A 21,301-nucleotide genomic window follows, 5' to 3' on the forward strand; every position below is an offset into this window, starting at 1 on the left:
AAATAGAAGATAAAGAATCGTATGATTTGGGGCGTGGCTACAAGGCAAGCCGTCATCAGGAGAGAAGCAGAGCAATGCGTATCCACGGCAACGAGTCAATAAAGTTATATATAACGTTATATAGATAGAAAAGAGGACGTTTACCGATTTGGTCTCATAACTTTGAGCCTTTCACTGTATTTTCACTTAATGACAGTTTATTTGAACGTTTTGTTCAGTAAAAATGTCTTGTTCAGCGTTTGGTTGGACTAACAGACACTCCAAGGAGTCGCTGCTCAGTTTTCTGAGGTAAGTAACATACATTTTGTATTTGTTTTGTGCTAGCCAAAACTAACATCCCAGTTAATGCTCCAATTAATGCTAACATGAATTAGCAGCGGCTTCTCTCAGTCAGGTTGAGGTGTAGAGAGGCTGTAGTCAGTGTCGTCAGTTCCTCTCGCTCCTCCACAGTCCAAATATGGTCTGCTCCGCGTATCGGAAACAAGATGGGCAAGTCCACAAACCAATGGGTGACGTCACGGTGACTACATCCATTATTTATATACAGTCTATGAGCTTATCACACACAACACGGTTTTTAACTCACCACCATTTTTATTCAAACAAACTATTTGCATTTTGGCTGAATGAAGGTATGAGTTAAAAAACCTACACGTCATACAAACTTAATCCAGACTCCAATATTTAAACATTTTCACGTTGTAACATCCACCTTTCAAATAGTTAAAGATGTCACATGTTATGTAGGAGTGCTGATTGTAAATGTTTGGGAGCGTCCTCAACAGCAGCTTCACCATCACAGCTACAGGAACTAGTTTCCTTCTTTGTGCTGCATGTGTTTGTGCTGGCACGTTTTCTGTTTGCATGATTAGAGGACACGCAGGTACAATCTGTGACTGATTAAACAAGGTGTGAATTAAATGATGTGCTTGTTTTATGATTATACAAACATAGGGCCAACACCTCCTTGACAAGCCAAAATGTTGCAAAAGCATCCTTGTTGTGCTGTTTAATCTTCTAATTGCTGTGCCTACATTTATGGGGTGTAGCCTACATCATCCGGACAGATAAACCAGCCCTTTTAAAAAAATCTTTATTCTTCTTCTTTTCTTTCTTTCTTTCACTTCCCTAATCAGTCCAGACCAGATCCAGCTGAGACAAGAACAGGAAAGGGGCATGTTCAGGCTTAAAATGATGAAACGATGTGAACTGTTTTGCATTCTTTCAGGTACATTTTCTGTCATTTGGTGGGTGTGTCAGATATCTTACCCAATAACCAGTGAAGTGTACAGAAACTTCAATACTCTCCTGTCTTTTGTGTGAAACTGAAATCATCTTAGGCTGATCAAATATTTTGATGAAACCCCACCTGTCATAATTTATTTCTTTTACAGGCATTATGGATTTTTTAATGTGAGTTTCTGTTAAATAATGTTGTGCATCAAAGGGTTAAATGGGAGGTTCCTCAGTGGGTTGTGTGTGTATTCTCTGTGCCAACTTCCACCTACAGCACACAAACACACACACACACACACACCTTTACAGGGTTGGTCATTATCGTGCAGTTTTGGTCCCACCATGCATTTCCAAACAAGAATTGCTATTTTCCAGAAATGTACTGTTTTATTTTACAGGGTTTTTCAAATATATAGATTTTATTTATTATATACTATGTAACTATTTATATTATAATATTTACTATGTTAAATTACAGTGGATTAGATGTAAAACACTTAAAACACATCGCATATTTTGCTGAATGTAAAATTAAGGCAACTTTCTTTTTTCTTACAGTAAAACTTTCAATTGAATGTACAAAAAAATTAAAAAGAAATTGCAAAACAAAAACAAAAACAAAAGTTCTGGCAGCAAAAAAAAAAAAGGGTTTTCAACAGATATGTATTTTTGAAAGTACAGATATTTACGGTATATTATCCATATCCTTAAAGAAATGTTCTGTAAAATAAATTATGGATGTTAACTGTTATTTAATTGTAAGTACTTGCCGATTTTTGCTGCAACATTTTTTGCCAGGTTTTTTTTATTTTTATTTTACAGTGTGCAGTTCTGCATGAGACACATAATCACATGTTCAATGAAAAGATGATACTGACTTTAAAAAGCAAGAGAGCTGATGTTTTCATTAGTAATAGTAGTATTTCTGTCCTTACAGTGATTGTGAGCTGTTAAAATATCCCCTGCTTGTACTGAACCAATTTCTTCATCAAATTAAAGTCATTTCGCATTGAAACTGCTAAATCTTACATCATGTCATTTCAAAAACGCCATTATACAAATCATTTAATGGGTAATTTGATTGCCTATCTGGCACATGTTGTCCATGTCCCCATCAGGTTTCAGGAGTCCCTGGAAAGCACCACAGCTTGGCTGGCAAATGCACTTTGCCCATATTGTTGGCTGTCTGAGAAAGGGAAATTAAACCAATCAGTCAATCATGTTTCCCTTGGCCTCGAGCGGACAAGAAAGGCAGAAAGTATGAATAATGCAGCCTATTTCCAAAATGTCCATCCAATTAATGTAACTGCAGCAGCTGATGGGTTTGTATGTGAAGAACTTTGCTAACTGGTGATTCAATTGGCCGACGCCAGCAGCAGGTAAGCCAAAGACACGGCTGCAAAATGAGTCAGTAGCTCTGAGAGAGTTTCCAGCTAAATGAATAACTGTCACCAGCACATGACGAATGGCTGGTGGCCGGGCATGACTGCTGTTTTATGCTCTTACTTAAATGTGTAAAAGTGTAACTCACTTAATGACTCATTGCCTTATTCATCATTCAATTCTGACAATGAAAATATTCATTTGAAATGTCTACATGGAGCCAGAAGAAATGTGAATTCAAAAACCAAACTTTAAAAAAATAATCATTAAATGTAGTTGCTTTTTCTTTCTGATACGTTGTCTTCATACAACAGATTTATTTGTATAGCACTTTTCATACAAATAATAAAAAAATCATAATTTACAGTAGAGAAACACCAGACACAGCCACCTGTACCAAGAGATAAATAAATAAATAATGATGAAAATAATAATAATAATAATAATTATTGTTATTTTTATTATAATACCTAATTAAAGACTACACTACACAAAGTAAAATACAATAGATAATTACATATTTAAAAATAGTATTACCACTATTAATAATTAATCAATATTTGTATGAATAATAAAAATACATTATTATTATTATTATTATTATTATTATTATTATTATTATTATTATTATAAAACCATTAAAGACTACACTAAAAATACAGTTAATAATTGGAAAGATATACAAATACATAAATTGTAATCATTATTATTGTAAAACATAATTAAAGACTAGACTAAAAATGTAAATAATTAGACAGATATACAAATAAATAAATCATCAATAATATTGTTAATATTATTATTATTATAAAACATATTTAAAGACAAGACTAAAAATGTAAAATACATTAAATAATTAGACAAACATACAAATAAGTAAAGCTCTAAAAGCCAAACTAAAACAGTAAAAGACTAGAATAAATAAATAGATTAAAAAAGAAGTAGGTCTTGAGTTTGCTTTAAAAAATATATCATTATCAACATGTCATCCATATGAAGGCTTAATGATGAGAGTGAGCTGAGGGTTTGTTCTATAATATAATAAGTCAACTTAAAATGATGGCCTGGTTAGTGGAGGAAAGAAAAGGCCCTTTGACAGTTGATCTATTTTTACAGTGAATGATAAAAACAAAATTGGAAGCACAGTTAAAGCTGCAGCTCTGTTGTGCCTTCAGCTGACTTCACCTTTGACCTTTTCTTGTATTTAGGAGAAGTTTGGTATTTTTCTGACTTGCTCGTGTCGTATTAACTCAGGGAATGTTTCTATGTTTATACGTTTTGTATTTTATTGGTGTTCACACAGGAAATTTTTACTGGCTTTGGCTGGCCCCAGAGTAATATAATCCTCTTGTATTTCCTCGTCTGTATGTTTTTATGGGTGTGATCTGCTCTTTATGGGTTGTCGACTGACCAAATTTCGCCCTGGGGTTCAATGAAGTTTATGTTTAACCACTGTCAGTAGCACTATTATTTTTTTATCAATGTCAGAAGATGGAATATGATTGAATGAAAAAATAAATAAATAAATATTGATGTGTGCAGTGATTATGTACTGTGTCCACAGGATTAATCTTTCAAAAATCAGCCTGCATTCCTTCTCAGTCAGCTGTTAAAAGTGTTTACCTGCAGTTTAACCTGCATATAAGACATGTTATGATCTGATTCGGACATCTAACCACCAATACATTCAGAATGGTCTGTGGTTAATACGAGTTGAAGAGACTTGTGGTTTGTTGTACGACATAAAATACATTAGCAAATAGCAAATGAATGAGACTTGTCTGCCTCACAGCCTCTAGTTGTGTTTTTCAGCGCTCTTGCAAACTCTTTTAGATTGTAGGTTATGTACATAAACAATTTATTAGGCTAAGGAATCGCTAGCTTGTTAAAATGGCTGGTTAGCTTGTCGGAGATTGTCAGAAGGATAACGGTAGTTACGTTACCGTGATGTAGTTCACTATAGCATAACGTTAGCTTTTTACTTTTGTCAACTGCATTAACGCTACAAACATAATAAAAGTAGTGTTTGGCATTTTGTTTGTTCTCTATAAAGAGCTTTAGCTTGCTAACATATAGCTAACATTAGCTTGCTAACAGCCAACTTGTCCTTTCTGGTGGACATAAACTGCTAAAATATATATATATATACGTATATTCAATAAATCCACGCTAATTATGTTACTGTAACTTAATCTTAAGCATTGTGACAAAATCTAACTTGTGTTGTGGTGGAATGTGAAATAAATCCGTGCCTTAGCTTGCTAACACATACCTAACAATAGCTTGCTCACACATATATTTTTACTCTGTTAGACATCGAGTGCTAAAGTATTCATATGATATGCTTAAATCTGTATATCCAGGCAAACTATGTTATTGTATGTTAAGCTAAAGCATTTTCCATACATAGCTAACATTAGATTACTAATTGCTACCTTGTCCATTCTGGTAGACAATAACTATCATTTGACATGATTAAATCTAATGTCTTAGTTAGAAGCAGCTGTATTGTGGCACTGGTGGGTGTGGGTTTTTTTGTTTTTTTTCCACAATATGACACGTGGAGCTGTCTCTATTAGGGTGTACGGCTGCTGTAACTCCAACAACCCAACAGAACAGACCATAGACAGACCACCTGTAAGTTACTATAGAGACGTGTTGCCATCACATCCCAGGACCCAGCATTGCCTCAATAGGAAGAGAGTATTTACTACCTGTCCTGACCTGCCCGACATAAGGTCACATTCAAGTCACAACACACAACCTTACCCCACTTCTGGTCTTAGTATACATGTACACATGCGGGAAATAGGCCATCAAGGTATCAACCTACAAACTTCACCACTCAGGCAGACTGCTTTATTGTTGTCAAAACACTTCATTTAGTGTGTATAGCTACGATATCTGCTGTGTTATGACATTTTACATGACATGTTTAGACTTTTTTTTATGACGTAGGCTACTATGACTTATTCAACAGGAAAAGGTATTGCACAAATTGGAAATAAACTAAACTGCAAACCCCTAATAGTTTCCTTGTTTGTTTGATCTGCTTTTCCTGGAGTAGTCCCTCCAAACCTCTATGATTACTTTGAATTAGTTTTCATTAAATGTATTTGTACATTGCAGTGTGGGACAACAGGGTCAATAAAAAACATGTTCAAGTAGATTTTCTATGCATAATGACATTTTTAAGCATTCTCAAATTTCTTGTTACTTAAAACCCGCTTAGAATTGTATGATAAAAGTTTCTCCTCTTATGAAGTGACCTCTATATTTTAGTGGCTGTAAATGGGAGACAGTGGAAGTTAATGGTGCACAGGTTGCACAAGACCATAAAAATACTCATGTTTTCATTCTTCTCTCAAGTTAAAGAATATATTTAAGTTTAAAAAGATGTTGATCAGGCTAATTTGTGAATAACATTTTGGTACAAATCCCTTCATTCAGTCCTCATAAATAAGTAAGGTTTAACAAGGTGTTTCAGAGCCACACACCCAGCAGCCAGTGCAGATATCTGAGGCAGCTGTCCTGCTGGGATTTTATCCCGTGTTTATTAGTTGAACTTTAATCACGAGTTACAGACTTTGCAGCCAAATTGGAAAGTCAATTTCAGGGTAGTTACCATTCATTGCTTTTCTTTAAATCCTTCTCACTTCCTAATTGTTTTTTGGCTAAGGGCACACACACACACACACACACACACACACACACACACACACACACACACACACACACACACTAGCTGTGTTGTTTTCCACTCTGTATGTCTTGCAGGCCTGTCCTCCTTTTAACCCTCTGAACCACAAGCCGCCTTTTGTGCGGAATAACAGTTAGAATGAAAAATCATAAAGAAAAACAAAACGCAAGTTGAATTTCTCAGACAATTCTTACTAAAAACTGAAATAAAATTGAATTTGCAGGTATCACAGATATTGGAAAAAATTAGGTCTTTTCACTTTCCAGCTTCTCCTGTCCTCTCCTCTCTGCTCTGCGTAAACAGATTTTTATAGCATAAGCAGAATCAATCATGGCTTCACAGTGTGGCTGAGCAGCGCAGAATGTAATGTTTTTAACAGGATCTGGTTATTCTGAACAGTGTATTTCTTTAAATGAGACATGTAGAATATATTTCAATATTTTGTAAAATTTATTTGACACATTTTGACAGAAATATCACAATTTTATGCTTTGTTTTCGTTACTTTTTCTCACAGAAACGTTTGTAACCTATGATTTGTTCAAGGACTGTCCGAGAGTTAAAACTTCAATGATAATTTCTAGGGGTTTTTGGTGTATTTTTGGCGATTAAACTTACGTTGCAGGGGGTCAGGGGGTTAAAAATGGTGCTGAAGGCCTCACTTGATCTCCATGATGATCATTCTTCAAGCACTTGCCGCTTCATATGTGTGTGGTTTTGGTGCTAAACCAAAATACAAAAGCCCAAAGACAGGTTAAGAGTGCAGCTGAGCTTTCTGAATTCCACAACTTGCAAACACAAAAAAGTAAAAACTCTGCAAGCCAGTGCTGGGAATCACCTTTTGCGTAAGGCCCTCTAGACAGACCTCGTGTCTTAATGGAAACTTGGCTCTGCTCTTCATCCACTTCTAAACAGACGGCTGCTTACACACAGTCTGCACATCATAATAAACACGTGAGGTGAACACCATGTTTTCACCCAGCTGAGATTCAAACTGGTACAAAGAGAGAGAGAGAGCAGAGATAATCACAACATCAGGTGACGCAGAACGCTGTGGCACATATTATGATTATGGATATGTTTGTCCTGTTCCTCAGTAGAGAAACCCCCTTTTAATGTTTCTGGGATGTGATGTCCAGGTCAAACTGCATCATTACTGGAATAAGGAGTTTGCAGTGCTTAAATGGTAAGTTTCTGCAGCGTTGACTGATGGGAAACCACTTGTAAAACTGTTCTCAATGTTCAGTTTTTACATAATATGCCAATTGTTAAACAAACCAGGGCATGCTTTCATCATGTGTTGCAATTTCATTTTTATTTTTGTACTTTTCACTGAATTGCTGCTAAATTACACATCATAACACAGACTGCAATTTTAATCATTAGGAGTATTTCGGATTTGTGTTTACTCTTCCACTGAAGCGTCGTGCGGACAAATTGTACCTGTAACAGAACGAAAAGTCGTTTTTCAGGAACGCAGCTATGTATGCAAACAGTGACTGAATGGACACACAGCAGGGATGGTGCATAGCGACGGTGGTGTGGGTTACTAGGTTACTACTGTGCACAAAACTGGACTTGCAGGTCTGAGCTACGTGTTTGATTCATATGACGCCCTGCTACATGCGGAACAAATGGAAAGTAACAGAGTGCTCGAATGTTTTGCATAATAGGACATGCAGGTCTGGTGACATCTGCCATGCTATTATTAAACTCATCACCTGGGCTTTTAATTACAGTTTTTGAATTACAGTTTTTAAATTAATGTGAACTGTGTTACCAATATATCAGAGGATATAGTTTAGACAGCTGACAGCTATTTAGTTTGCTCCTGAAGTGCTGTGATAGCAAACATTCGAGGCTAGAGATTAATCTCACTTATGTAACATTTGTGTCCTGGTAACACAACATTCAATACATAGATTTGAGTGCATTTGAAGTGCATTCATTTTGGAGGTTTTTTGGTTATTAATTCCATTTCTGGCAGCAGTTGGCAGCTGTTTATGGCAACAATACAACAAAAATAAATAAATATATATGTGTAAATATTAGTTTCATTTACTTTTAATTGATTTAATATATTTTTTTAAGATGAACTACTACACAAATCAAACGAAAAGTATAAATATGTAGTTTTTGGCGAATCTGTGTACATTAATCAGTGCAGTACTTTTGCTTACTGGTCATTAATCCTATTTTGTGCGGCAGTATTATTAATATTATTATTTATAGTAATAGTAATCATATTTCAATTGAATTTTTTAATTTTAATTTAATTTATATCTATTTATAGTTTAGAGATCTAAACAGCCAAAAGGGGAGTGAGTTTTGGACTTATATATAGTATACTTACATAACTTTATGTCAGTATGTATTCTCAGTTATTGAATTTTTATTGAATTTCTTCCATCACCAAGTGGCTAAAAACATGCTGCTTTAATTATACATCCGGCAGACTTTTACATGCCAAGGTTGAAACTGTGTCAGAGCCAGTTGACAGTTACATTTTTTAAATGTCTTGGCAACATAAAACTATCTGTTAACTGGCTGTCAGCCATTCTGGAACATTCTGACATGCAGTGAACCTGTCAGCTGTTCATTCATGCTTTACAGTCTCAGGCATATTCATACAGGTGAACCTTGATACCCTGAAACCTCTCACTATGACTGCTGATACTCTCGTGCCAGCACGGCTGCCTTTAACCTCCTCCTATGGTGCTGAAGGGTTTGGTACTGTTGACTTTAATAAGATCTCATGGTCATGCATGTGTTTGTTGATGGGGGGATCAGTTCTCCTAGCAGCAGCGGATTCTTTGAGCTCCCTCAAACAGCAAAACTTTTTCCACCAAATCTAACTGTATAACTCCTTGCTATAAATGGTCAACATTTTGACTGAAGCGTCGCTGACTGACTGAACTACAGCTCAAGGTTTCAGGTTTTAGCTGCATCCTGAGATATAGTTACTGAGCTGCTGTGGAAACAGTTTAACCTCGTCTTCACCTTTCAACCAATTTAACCCCGAATTATGACACATTTTGCCCTGTAACTTTTCTGCATGAAAATATTTGGTAACGCTTTATATTAAGGTCCTTGTAATAACCATTAATTAACAAGTAATAAGGCCCTTGTAAGTCCTTACAAGATGCTTATTAACATTATTGTGTGTTTATAAGCTTATATAAGTGTTAATAATGGCATTACAAACACCCATGACCCACCCATTATGTCTTTGCCATGCCTTTATTAATCTTATTTTGTTTGCTTATTGATATGAAAATATACTTTATTGCTCATCTATTTTAAGTTAACTATAAGTTAACTATGCTTTTTGCAACTACCGGATCTAAAGTGAGAACAATGCTTTATTACTTGTTAGTTAATGGTTATTAAGGACCTTATTATAAAGCGTTACCAAATATTTTAAAATGGCTAAAATAAATATCCCAAATGTAACCAAAAGTATTGAAAAGCAGATTAAATCTGTAAATTTAATCAAGGACACGCTCCATGTCTGTATCATGTGTTAACTCTTTGGTTGTCTGACAGAAATTGACCATTTATCTAGCATTAAGCCACATTTTTCTGATACACTTTTTAGATCTTGGTCTTTTTCAATTCTATATAGCAAACAAAGGATGGATTTTAGTCATTAAACATCTAAACGTTAAGTTAATAGAGAAACAAGCTGAGCAAATTTCAGTGACAGCTTAGCTCCAACCCCTCTGCTCACAATGTGCTGAACATCAACTGGAAATACACAGATTTTTAATGTGAAATGTAACAGAGATGTTATATGGACCGCCCCTGTGTCCGAAATAGAGTGTTAATTGATTGATTGATTGATTGATTGATTGATTGATTGATTGATTGATTGATTGATTGATTGATTGATTGATTGATTGATTGCTGCTTTGTCAGAGTTTTTACTGGTTAAAATCACGAGGTCCGTATGTTTTGTTTAGCAAACCGAATACTCTGTTCTGCCGTATGAGTAAGAAGAGAATTTAGAAATGTTCCATTGCCTTCATATTAATATCAGAGGGGTATATTGAATGTATATCTTTTTTTAAATCTGCAAGTTTGCCTTCTAAATTCCTTTGAGCTTCTAAAGATTTATGTTGTTTACTTCTAACATAGGAGATAATAAGGCCTCTAGCATAAACTTTACAGGTTTCCCATAATACTGACGGGGTTATATCTGGGGTGTTATTTATTGAATAAAAGATGTCAAATTCTGATTTGAAGTAAGAAATTAATTTGGGATCACTAAGTAGGTGTGGATTGAACCTCCAGGAATTAGAAGAACACTGTTTCTCAGTAAATAACAACTGTAAAAAAAACTGGGCTGTGATCAGAAATAGAAATAGTTCCTATATCGCAAAGGTCCGTATGTTTTGAAGAAGAGGGGACATCTGTGGATAATTCTGCTCCTGGTAAAAACCTCTTGTTGAACATTTGGATCTTAAGTTATCAGAGAAGCAAGCTGAGCAAAGCAGCAGCTTAGTTACTGTGAGTGTTTTGAACAGTGTCATAGAAACACTGGTTTTTAAGGTGAACCTGCTTTATTCAGTGTTTTCACCTGTTTTAATTAGCAGGTCCATTTGTTCTGGAGAGGAGGGAACCTCTGCAGATAAAAACCTCCTGAACAATTAACACTGAAGGAATTATAACCCAGAGAAACTGACTTCAATAACGGCATTGTTTCATCTTTTCTCATTGTTTTGCAGAAAATTGACTTTGTGCATTTAACAAACTGGTTGATACTGTCAAAGTCTTGTATAAACGGAAGTTAATATGAAAGGAATGTAAAACAATGCTTCTTTTTTCTACTTTCTCACATCTTACCCAGAGATGTAAGAGGATATTGCATCATGATCTTTGTACCAACCTGTCATATTTCAACATGTCATAATGATACACACCCTGTATGAGTGAGTCATTAAATATGAACACTGCAGGTAGTGTCGCAAAGTTACAATGAATCAATTGTACATCCGAGATGGTGACATGTTAGGGACAACAGGAGGGGCACTTTTATGGCTCAATGTGCCTACGTGGTGTATGTGCTGTATATTTGTCACTCTTTCATTTAACCCTTTATCAGGCAAAGAACTATATTTGGTAACTTCAGGTAATATTTTGAGAAAAAAGTTGCAAATTTACTAGATTAAAGTGGCAAATCTACAAGAAAAAAAGTCGCAGATTTAAAGTGGAAAATCTGTGTGAAAAAAGTCGCAGATTTACGAGAAAAACGTGGGAAAAAAGAAACTTTTTTCTCCCAGATTCACCACTTTAACCCTTAATAGGTCACTCATTGAAATACTTGCAAATTCCAAATTTCAACCCTAGAGAATATTGGAGGATATTACATACTGCCAGAATGTGTAAAAAAAACATACGAAATAATATTTTGAGAAAAAAGTTTACGAGATTAAAGTGACAAATCTACAAGAAAAAAATGCGTAGATTTATGAGATTTAAAGTGGTGAATCTGGGAGAAAAAAGTTGCTTTTTTCCAACTTTAAATCTCTTAAATCTGCAACTTTTTGCCACTTTAATCTAGTAAATTTGCAACTTTTTTCTCGAAATATTACCTGAAGTTACCAAATATAGTTCTTTGCCTGATAAAGGGTTAAGATTAATCCCAATGCCTCAGATCCTTTGTGTTTTCTTCTGGGTACAAATCAGAGCTGCTGCAGTTTCACAAAACACTCTCAAACTATAAAAGAGGAAAGATACACAGCAGAAAGTTCCACTGCTCTCTGATATAGATTTATTTTAAAAATAAGCACATTGAGGCTGCCATGTGCGTCACATTTTGACCCTTATGCTTAAAATTGGAAGCCCACAGGATACTCAGGGAGGGAATGCTTGTGCAGTGACAGCCTATCATTGCCTCGGGCCTCAGCGTCATACTGGGGCAAGTCAGTGTTTACACAGCAGAAGCCAATCGTGTTAAAGAGCACGTAAGGGCCCGCCTCCCTGCCCGTCACACTGGAGAGAGAAACTATAAAGGTGCTTGACGAGTCAAGAGGGAGAAGGAGAGGAGATTGAACCATGAGAGAGAACTTTGATATTGTGTCATCATCCCAAAACATGGCGTTCACTGACTGTATGAAACCCACTGACCTGTCCGCAGAGAAGAAGGAGATAAAGTAAGTTAATGTGCTGTTTAATGAGAAGGATTCCGATTATGACGACCTTGTTAAAGATATTTCTCGCTGCCATAAAACCAGATGACTGATTTCCTCTTTTCTTTTTTTTTTACCAGGAGGAAAAACTGGAGAAACAGAATAGGATTCTTCCTGAAGACAAACTCTTCCCAGACAATACGACATCTGATGAAAAACAGATCTTACAGGTGAGACCTTTTTAATTTGAGGATTATGTCTTTATTAATTATGCATAACATGTCGCGCTTCATAGTTATTAAAATGCTTATTATAAAAAATTTAATTTTTGCAGGTATGTTATGTATTTATTGTTTTAGATATATAATTAAATTATATTTATTTTTAATTGATTTATATTCAATCTAATTTTACTTATTTATTTGTCTGTTTATTTATTTTATTTTTTAAGTAAATAATTAAATTGTATTTTTTTTAATCAAGTTCTATATTTAATCTCATTTTACTTATTTATTTAAATATTTTAACTTTTATTTTATTCTTGCAAGTATGTCATTTTTTGGTGGTTTTATGACTAAATAAAACCAAACCAGATGATTTAATGCCATAAATTGATAATTTTATTCAAACTGAAATGCCCATTGCAGCATGGTCATACTTAGTAAATAAAAGTAATAAAAAATAACATACAAAATGATGCAATTATTCAATGCATGCAGTCTCATGATTTTTCATCAGTTCAAGGATTTTGCAGTGTTACTTTAAAGTTGCATTGTTCTGCGATTATCTAATACGATCCATGTCCTCTCCCCTCAGGCCGACTCCTGATGACGTGCAGCAGTGGGCGCAGTCACTTGACCAACTCCTCAGTCATAAATGTAAGCATCATTCACCGTGCTATTGCTGCACGATTACATAAACGAGTCTCAAAGGTCACACGGTAACTGTGTACTGAATGGAGGAACTTTATTGGCCTCAATAAAACAAAACGCTCTAATGGCTTTTCACCTCACATTAATGAGCAAACAGTGAGTGGCCTTGTCTTTAACACCTGCTCTTCTCTCTCCTCCTCCACAGATGGAAAAGCTGCCTTTTGTATCTTTCTGAAGTCTGAGTTCTGTGAGGAGAACATTGAGTTTTGGACGGCCTGTGAGGATTTCAGGATCCTCACGTCGCAGAAAGAGCTGGTGTCCAAGGCCAACAGTATTTACGAGGAGTTCATTAAAAGCGAAGCTCCCAAAGAGGTAACAGCCATACACTTACACACCTTTAAGTTTTATGAATAAATGATAATAATTAATCATTAAAAATGGATGTGAAAGGCTCACAGTGGTGGTTTCTTTGCTCACAGATAAACCTGGATTTCCACACAAAGAACTGCATCGTCCAAAGCCTCCATGAGCCCACTGTGACCAGCTTCCTGGCAGCTCAGAGGAAAGTCTACAGCCTGATGGAGAACAACTCTTACCCCAGATTTATCTACTCTGACCTCTACAAAGAACTGTCTACAGCTGCCAAGGGAGAGGGCAAGCACATTAAGTCCTAGTCAAACTAGACACCCACTCCTGAAGTCATTTGTTTACCGCTGCGACTGTGTGAACAGACCGGTGAAGATGTTGATTCCAGGCAGCGCCTCGGTATAACAGACCCGAATGCAAATCCTGAGTATAAACAATAACGGCTTGTGTGGAAAATGCAAAATGTAAAGCAATTTGCTGACAACAATGACGTTGGGATGATGAGGCAGCATGCTGCATGCTGCTGCAGGCAGTGCACAGAGCATTTCTATGATGGGATTAAGATTACATTTTCATCACTGGGCCGTAACCGGCACTTTCTTTATGCTATTTCTTTATTAGAATTTGATATTTGGAGCAGTGATGCGTTCAAGAAAATGCTGCTGAAGTGCAACATTCAAAGCTGAGAAGACTGTCAAAAAATGTTTCTTTACCGACAATGCAGTTTGAATGTATTTCTATACTGATATCCACTTGAAGACTTTCATGTGTACAACACTAACTTTTTAACCCTGGTTTACATTGCCATGTGCAATTTTTAATTTATCTAATAATATTATTCACAATTTCTACCAAAGAAGTTTCTGTGATGTTATGTATTGTAAATATTGCATGTGTTGAATGTGAATTTAAGTTTGCAGGCAGCTGGACTGTTTGGGAAATAAAATGTGTCCTTCAATTCTGAAATGTCTCTAATGCATTTATTTCTGAATCCAATGCAAAACCGTAAATATAACCAAAATAATTTAAGCTCAAAGGCTTTAATACATTTCAAAAGATCACCCACATGTCATTATCTAGTTTGCACTGAAAACTGATCTGGTCTGAACCTGCATTAACTGACTTTTTGGCCATGTGGAAGCAGCACTAACAAGGTGAAAACAAGATACTGGCAAATGTTACTCTTAAAGTTGAAATAACACGTTTGCACTTACAGTTGCACACAGAACAACATTAGCCTTCATTTGGAGTCTTGTTTCTGTCCAGCTGGCAAACATAAGTCCAATATTGACTCTCTTTTAAACTGTTTAAATTCCAGCAACAATAAATATGGTGCCTAAATGCTCCATTGTGTTCCCAGGGTGGTTGCTATCTTTGTCTGTCCTGCAGTGCTAAGCCAACACGTTCTCACTCCCAACTCTTCAAATACAGATATTTGGTCAGTGCCCCTTGGCATCGCTTTTTTAATGCACTGGGTACAACCTTTAGCTTAATTTCTCAATGTGCAGTGTAGACTTCTATAGAACCCCAGTCAACGCCTGAAATAGATGCGATAAGACGGTAACGCTTTATAATAAGGTCCTTAATAACCATTAATTAACAAGAAATAAGGCATTGTTCTCGCTTTAGATCCGGTAGTTGCAAAAAGCATAGTTAACTTATAGTTAACTTATAATAGATGAGCAATAAAGTATATTTTAATATCAATAAGCAAACAAAATAAGATTAATAAAGGCATGGCAAAGACATAATGGGTGGGTCATGGGTGTTTGTAATGCCTTTATTAACACTTATATAAGCTTATAAACACACAATAATGTTAATAAGCATCTTGTAAGGACTTACAAGGGCCTTATTACTTGTTAATTAATGGTTTTTACAAGGACCTTAATATAAAGCGTTACCCATAAGAAAAATGTCCTCTGGTGGATTGAGGTTTATGCAACAAAACTACTCAGTTAGGTTTAGGAAAAGATTATGATTTGGGTTAAAATAGGTAAGTTTCTTATGTAGCTTAAGAATGTGATGAAAGCAAAGCATGCTGTGTAAGTGATGCACATTATGTAGCTTAACTTAACACCCTTTCTGTGTGTGGTGATATACCATCCTCCAAATACGACAAGGACTTTATCAATTAATTTTCCAATTTTCTGTCTAAAATCATGCCTAAATATGACCAGGTTTTAATCATGGGAGATCTAAACATACATATTTGCTGTCTGGACAAGCCTTTGGCAACTTTTTGACTGTCCTGAAAACGAGACTAAAGCAGAGAGGTGAAAGAGCCTTTACTGTTGTGGCCCCCAAACTCTGGAATGAGCTCCCCCTACAGATCAGACCGGCCCCTCCACTGCCTGTTTTTAAATCTCTTTTAAAAACCCATCTGTTCTCCCTGTTCCCTTAGAGGGTTGCTTTTGTGGTCCTTGACCTATCAGTCCTGGGATTTGAACCGCCGACAAGCCTGACCAACCTCTAGGCCATGGACTGCCCACTTTACACTACATTTTAGATTTATGATTGATTTTTGTTTTGTTGTTTTTTATTCATTCATACAGACAAAAATCATATTTTCTTTATATTTTTCAGTATTTTGTAATATTGTCAAGAATATCTTTATCGCAAAAATACCCTGAAATATCGTGATAGCCTTTTAGAGCCATATCGCCCACCCCTAGGTTGGTGGTTAGATGCCTGAAATAAGGTCTGTGTAAATGTTCACGTATTGTTGTACGACATAAAATACATCAGTAAATCCTCCACCTGGGAATTTTGGAGTTTTTATGTGTGTTGCTAACAAGTGGCTTAATGAGACTGCTGTGGTTGCCGGGGACATCAGTCATCATTAAACTCTCTCACTAGTTCGCCTCACAGCCTCTAGTCATGTTTTTCAGTGATCTTGTAGATTGTAGATTAGGTTAATGACGTTCATGCGACCATGGTGTAGTTCACCATAGCATAACGTTAGCTTTTTACTTCTGTCGGCTGCATTAACGCTTCAAACATAATAAAAGTGGTCTTCATTTATGAAGTATCAGAAACGTGTGTTTGCCACAGAGCTTAGTTTCTGCAATGATCCAAAATCCAATGCAAAAATCCCATAGGCTAATTCTCAGTAGACCCCATGGTGATTCTTACTTCTGGGTTGGCCTACAAAAACACATCATTTTGTTTCCTCTCTAACAGGCTCCAACATAAAAATGTCTTCATTAGTGGATTCAAAAACAACATACATAGTTGATGAATCCATCAATATGGATAAGAGCAGCTTTACATAGATTATTCTTTGTTAAGGACTAATATGTAGCTCAGACAGTCCTAAAATATCTTGTTTATTATTACTAAAGCAAAATGACGCAACATTTTGCAACTGAGAAAGTTTATTTTACACTGGCTAAATTACTGTATATCTTCAATATCAAAACATACACGTCATGCACTTTGTGTGTTTGCTTTAACAAAGGTCAGACACATGTACATACCGCACACATATTTTCAGTGACAATGTGCGGGATGTTCGCTTGCACAACAAAAACAACATTCCTCATCCTTTCGGAACATTTCATTCCTCTTTGTGTAGCTGATTGAGGGTCGGCCACGTCATCGCAGCCAAGTTCCCATAATGTAACAATGTGTAAAGGACACCTTGACTGACAGCGGAGAGAGTCCTCCCCTGCCTGCTGTGTGTCTGCTCTCTGATACGGAGGCTGTGAACTCATAGTAGGAGCTGACAGTGGCCAGACACCCGGACGTTGCTCCTGACAGGCTGACAGCTCCTGCTCTCTCCACAGACCTGTGCACTGCTGTTGTGATGTAATGAGGTCATCTTTTACACCAGCAGCTCTCCAGAACCGTATGCTCTGCTGGTCTTCAGTTAGCGGAATAGAGACTGGCTGGAAAAGTATGCATGTGTAACTGTATTATTCATTCATTCATTCATTATCCTTAACCGCTTATCAACATTCGGGTTGTGGGGGGCTGGAGCTGACCCCTAGAAGTGCTCTTAACCCCCACTAGAAGGAAAGAACTTTTAATTACCCTTTTTTTTTAAATTACTTTGTATTTAATTTATCTAATTTTTAATTTCCGTTCTTCTTTTTTAATGCACTGGGTATAACCTTTAGCTTAATTTCTCAATGTGCAGACTGTGTAGACTTCTATAGAACTCCCTCAACGCCTGAAATAGATGCCATAAGACGGTAACGCTTTATAATAAGGTCCTTAATAACCATTAATTAACAAGTAATAAGGCATTGTTCTCGCTTTAGATCCGGTAGTTGCAAAAAGCATAGTTAACTTATAATAGATGAGCAATAAAGTATATTTTAATATCAATAAGCAAACAAAATAAGATTAATAAAGGCATGGCAAAGACATAATGGGTGGGTCATGGGTGTTTGTAATACCTTTATTAACACTTATATAAGCTTATAAACACACAATAATGTTAATAAGCATCTTGTAAGGACTTACAAGGGCCTTATTACTTGTTAATTAATGGTTATTACAAGGACCTGCAGCTCTCCAGAACCGTATGTTCTGCTGGTCTTCAGTTAGCGGAATAGAGACTGGCTGGAAAAGTATGCATGTGTAACTGTATTATTCATTCATTCATTCATTATCCTTAACCGCTTATCAGCATTCGGGTTGTGGGGGGCTGGAGCTGACCCCTAGAAGTGCTCTTAACCCCTACTAGAAGGAAAGAACTTTTAATTACCCTTTTTTTTTTTAAATTACTTTGTATTTTATTTATTTAATTTTTAATTTCCGTCTTTGTTTTGTTTTCCCCCGAACGTATATATGTCTGGGTATATTAATATATATATATAAGTACAATCTTGTATCTTAAAGTAACCCCATTTATCTGTTTTTTTCATACTGAGATATATTAGTTAATATAATTTAAAAGACACTTATGTATGATTGTGTATGTGTAAATGTGTATCGTGGATGTGTGACTGTTATGTTTTATGTTCAAAATGAGAAAATTAATAAAGAGAGTTGAAAAAAAAGAAAATCATTCACATCTACGGGCAATTTAGAGTCACCAATTAAACCTAAGTGCATGTTTTTGGACTGTTGGAAGAAGCCGGAGAACCCAGGGAGAACCCAGAGAGAACCCAGAGAGCACCACCGTGCAGCCGGAAACTGTATTAATAAAGGCTTATTTTATTTATAATGGTAATATGAATACCACTTTCAGAAATGCCACCAGCTTGGTTCGAGGGAGTCGGTCTGCAGGTCCAGGCTGAAATAACTATTAAATGGATTGCAATGCAATTTTGTACAGACAAGACGAGTCATATAATCCCCAACGGATTAAGACCCCTGACCTTGTTGATCTCCTGACTTTTCTTCTCCCACCACCATAAGGTTGACATTTGTGGTTTTAAGTGAAACGTCTCGACAGCTTTTGGATGGATTGCCATAAAATGTTTTGCAGACATCCATGTTCCCTTCAGGATGAACTGTAATAACTTATGGTGACCCTTTAACTTTTCATATCGTGCCATTATCACATCAAAATGTCAAATACTTTGGTTTCTGACCTGCAGAACTAATAAAATTGCAATCATCCTCAGCTTAACTTTGTGTTTAGTGTTAAAGGTTGCTAAAATGCTCAACTGTTATCATGACAATGGTAATTAAAATACTTGCAAAACGTCAGCATGTTACACCGGTGCAAATTCATCAGGGGTGAAAGGCGACAAAGATGGGGCTTCTCATTTGACAAACGTCAGCAACGTTGTTCAAGTGGAATCTGGAAAAACAAGCAGGCGAGCTGATGTTTGATTCCATGTAAATAACGTCACATCCAAATTGTGATGGATAGTGTTCAAAACAGCCTGACTATATCAGGCTAATTTACTGTCCTGTGCTTAACATATCGTTGTATAAGCCGAGTAAAGTTGTAGTTTGTAATTCTGAAGCAACATTTTCATTCTTTTCATTCAGTTGATTACCAAGTAGTCAAATATCATTATTATAACATTATTAGCATTTGACAACCTGGGAATGAGATTCAACAATCAAATATCTTTCTCGAGAATTGCATCCTGCATCTTGGAGGTGATCATAATGTTACTATAAGAGATTCCTACATTAAAGCATGTCAAAAGCTGACCTCCTTTAATGCCCCAGTCCTTGCAGACCCAGAAAAAAAAACATATGTGTAGGCTATCTTTAAAAAAAGAACCCAACTTCAATGTCATAAAAAATTACCATGACCTTATTTGGCGATGTTATCTTGCAGTGTCTGTTTAACCTTTTTCTTAAAGGCTTGTGGGTTCTGAGCCTCCTTAACAGCAAGAGGCGGTTTGTTCCACTCTGTAGGAGCGCTATATATAAAAAGAGGCCTGGTATAGAATTCATAGAGTTTCAGGTAAGCTATCCTAGCTCTGGGACTGTAATAATGCATCTTTCTCTCATTCAAGAGTCAGTTGGAGGAAGTTTAGGAACTTAAGTCGTAGGAACTTAGGCCTATCCACATGACTTGAGGTTTCTGATTCAAGGCTTTATCAAGACCCACATACAGTGAACTAACAACATATCCAAGTGACACTGGATGAAGCAGGAGGCCAACACTCTTAGTGATTCCCTATACAGTCACCTAGCCCTCCAAGCTCTGTATCTACTGGCATTAACTTCAAAAACTTCAAGGCCATGGAAGTGCCCCTCTTAGTTTAAATCAAGAGTACAACCCAGGTACCTGACAGAGGAATTTGATGTAATATTTGATATTTGATGTCATTCTTCTTTTCTATTCTTTTCTTCTTTAACATATAGCACTCCTGTAGCGATGACAGTTAGCTCTTAAAGTTATGTACTTACTTGATTCCTGTGGTCTATGTCTAGTACCTTCAGGTTGAATGCACTTATTGTAAGTCGCTTTGGACAAAAGCGTCTGCTAAATGACATGTAATGTAATAATGTAATGTAATGTAATAGATAGTTCTTCAATCTATTACATCAGCATTTAGCTCAAAGCATCACTACAGCCTCAGAGCTGCAAGCATGATTGTAAACTCCTGGTTTTGTTTGCATTATAAAGCCCTCAAGGGCTGATTTTACATCAACTGTTTTCACATTTTCTTTCCTAGAAACACTAATTCTTAAAAAATTTAATCAACAACAAAAAAGCCAAACATTTGCTGGCTCCATCTTCTCAACTTTGCATTTTATATCACTGTAAAAATGTAATTCTTTTGTGTTTCGTACTGTGGTTAAAAAAAAACAATTATTATATATTTTCCCACCATCTTAATAGACTAAATGATTTATCAGACAACAGCAGAAAAAATGAGCGGCAACGTATTTTCAAGGACTTTTCCCTTGTCTGGATGTGGAGCCGCTGCTTTTTATGGGCCTCCAAAGCCCTTTGAGACACTGTATGTGATAATGAGCTGTACAAATAAACTTCTCTTGACCTTCAAAGTAGGCCTACGCAGCTCACATTCCGTTACGCAGCAGTCTTTGGCTATTTTTAAAACTTCATTCTTTTTGTAGCGTTAGCATCTGTCTGCCTGCCTGCCTAGTAGTCTGTGTCGGGTGAGCTCAGCCAGATACAAAAGATGAAATAGTGATGGAAAGATACTGATAATTGCCATGTTGGATGAC

General features: G+C 36.2%; 1 protein-coding gene across 1 annotated transcript; it reads left to right on the forward strand.

Moving 5' to 3' along the window:
- The first annotated feature begins 12,360 nt into the window (after positions 1-12,360).
- LOC131978018 (regulator of G-protein signaling 2-like) lies at positions 12,361-14,674 on the forward strand. Its single transcript, XM_059341514.1, has 5 exons — positions 12,361-12,473; positions 12,590-12,679; positions 13,266-13,327; positions 13,527-13,693; positions 13,801-14,674. Exons 1-5 carry the CDS (start codon positions 12,376-12,378, stop codon positions 13,993-13,995), a joined length of 612 nt encoding a protein of 203 aa, XP_059197497.1. The 5' UTR covers positions 12,361-12,375; the 3' UTR covers positions 13,996-14,674.
- The last annotated feature ends 6,627 nt before the right edge of the window (positions 14,675-21,301 follow it).

The sequence above is a fragment of the Centropristis striata genome, chromosome 9 (assembly GCF_030273125.1).
Source record: "Centropristis striata isolate RG_2023a ecotype Rhode Island chromosome 9, C.striata_1.0, whole genome shotgun sequence".
Lineage (NCBI taxonomy): Eukaryota > Metazoa > Chordata > Actinopteri > Perciformes > Serranidae > Centropristis > Centropristis striata.